Source organism: Calidris pugnax, unplaced genomic scaffold (assembly GCF_001431845.1).
Source record: "Calidris pugnax isolate Ruff unplaced genomic scaffold, ASM143184v1 scaffold108, whole genome shotgun sequence".
Classification (NCBI taxonomy): Eukaryota; Metazoa; Chordata; class Aves; order Charadriiformes; family Scolopacidae; genus Calidris; species Calidris pugnax.
In genome coordinates, this window is record NW_015090845.1 from 112,729 (window position 1) to 113,951 (window position 1,223).

The 1,223-nt window shown below is 71.4% G+C and overlaps 1 protein-coding gene across 2 annotated transcripts in view; it reads left to right on the plus strand.

The window, feature by feature from the left end:
• Window positions 1–429: 429 nt before the first annotated feature.
• Window positions 430–1,223, plus strand: part of C1QL1 (complement component 1, q subcomponent-like 1) — a 13,887-nt gene continuing 13,093 nt past the window's right edge. Inside the window, exon 1 of one of the 2 annotated variants that reach the window (XM_014942679.1) lies at window positions 430–839. In XM_014942679.1, the coding sequence (XP_014798165.1) occupies window positions 441–839 (399 nt within the window). In that variant the 5' untranslated portion in view covers window positions 430–440. The remainder of the gene's footprint in view (window positions 840–1,223) is intronic. The other variant, XM_014942680.1, reaches the window with a different exon arrangement.

Consider the following 1,223-nt stretch of genomic DNA (forward strand, 5'->3'; position numbering starts at 1 on the left):
CCCACCCCCCCACCCCCTCCGGTCTTGCCGGCCACTGCTGCCACTGCTGCCACTGCCGCCATCACCGCCACCACTGTCATTGTTGCCACCGCTACCACTGCAGCCACTGCTGCCACCACCACCACTGCAGCCACCGCCACCACCTTTGCAGCCACCACTGTCATTGCTGCCACTGCTGGGCGGCTGTCACTTGCCATCGCGTCCCGCTGTCCCCGCCGAGGCTGACGGAGATGGCAGGCGATGGAGCGGGCGCAGCCGCGTGTCCCCGTGTCACGAGCCCCCCGGGCCTCAGCCCCCCGGGGGCGGCTCTTTGCCGTGACCCTCACCGTCCCCACGGTGGCACCTGTGGGTGCCCTGTTGTCACCGTGGCCTTTGCCGCCGGCGGTGGCACCACGTGCCGCGGCTCCTGGGCTTTGCTGGCGGCCGCGGCGGGGGGGGTGATGGTTCTGGTGCTGGTGGTGCTCATCCCGGTGCTGGTGAGCTCCGCCGGTACCGACGGCCGGTACGAGATGCTGGGGACCTGCCGGATGGTCTGCGAGCCCTACGGCCCCGCCGCCTCCCCGCCGCAACCGGACGAACGCGGCCCCCTCCCGCCGCCCTCCACCCTGGTGCAAGGTCCCCAAGGCAAACCGGGGCGACCGGGGAAACCGGGACCGCCGGGACCGCCGGGAGAACCGGGACCGCCGGGACCGGCGGGGGGGCGGGGTGAAGCGGGACGGCCGGGACCCCCGGGATTGCCGGGACCGGGGGCGACGGGTGCGGTGAGCGCGGCCACCTACAGCACGGTGCCACGCGTCGCCTTCTACGCCGGCCTCAAGAACCCCCACGAGGGCTACGAGGTCCAGTGTCCCAGGGTGGTGGCCATGCTGTGGGGACACACTCCCCGGTGGCCCCGGTGGCTGTGGCCCCACCAGGAGGACACGGTGGCCAGGCCCAGGGCTGTCCCCTGCCCCTCCGGGTGGGACAAGTGCCGTGACGCAACCAGGGCCTGGCGGTGTCCCCTCCGTGGCCACCCCGTCCCCACGCAGAGCCCCCTGCCCACCCGAGGCCACCACGAAACCGTGACAGCGGGTGACTCACGCAGCCCGTGACCTCGGCGAGGCGTATTTTTAGGCGCTCGTTAAAAAAGAAAGATAACGAGGAGGGAGGGGGACACAGCACAACGACGGAGAAGAGAACCAGGGAAGGAGCTGGTGACAGACTGGTGACAGCTTGAGGGGGGG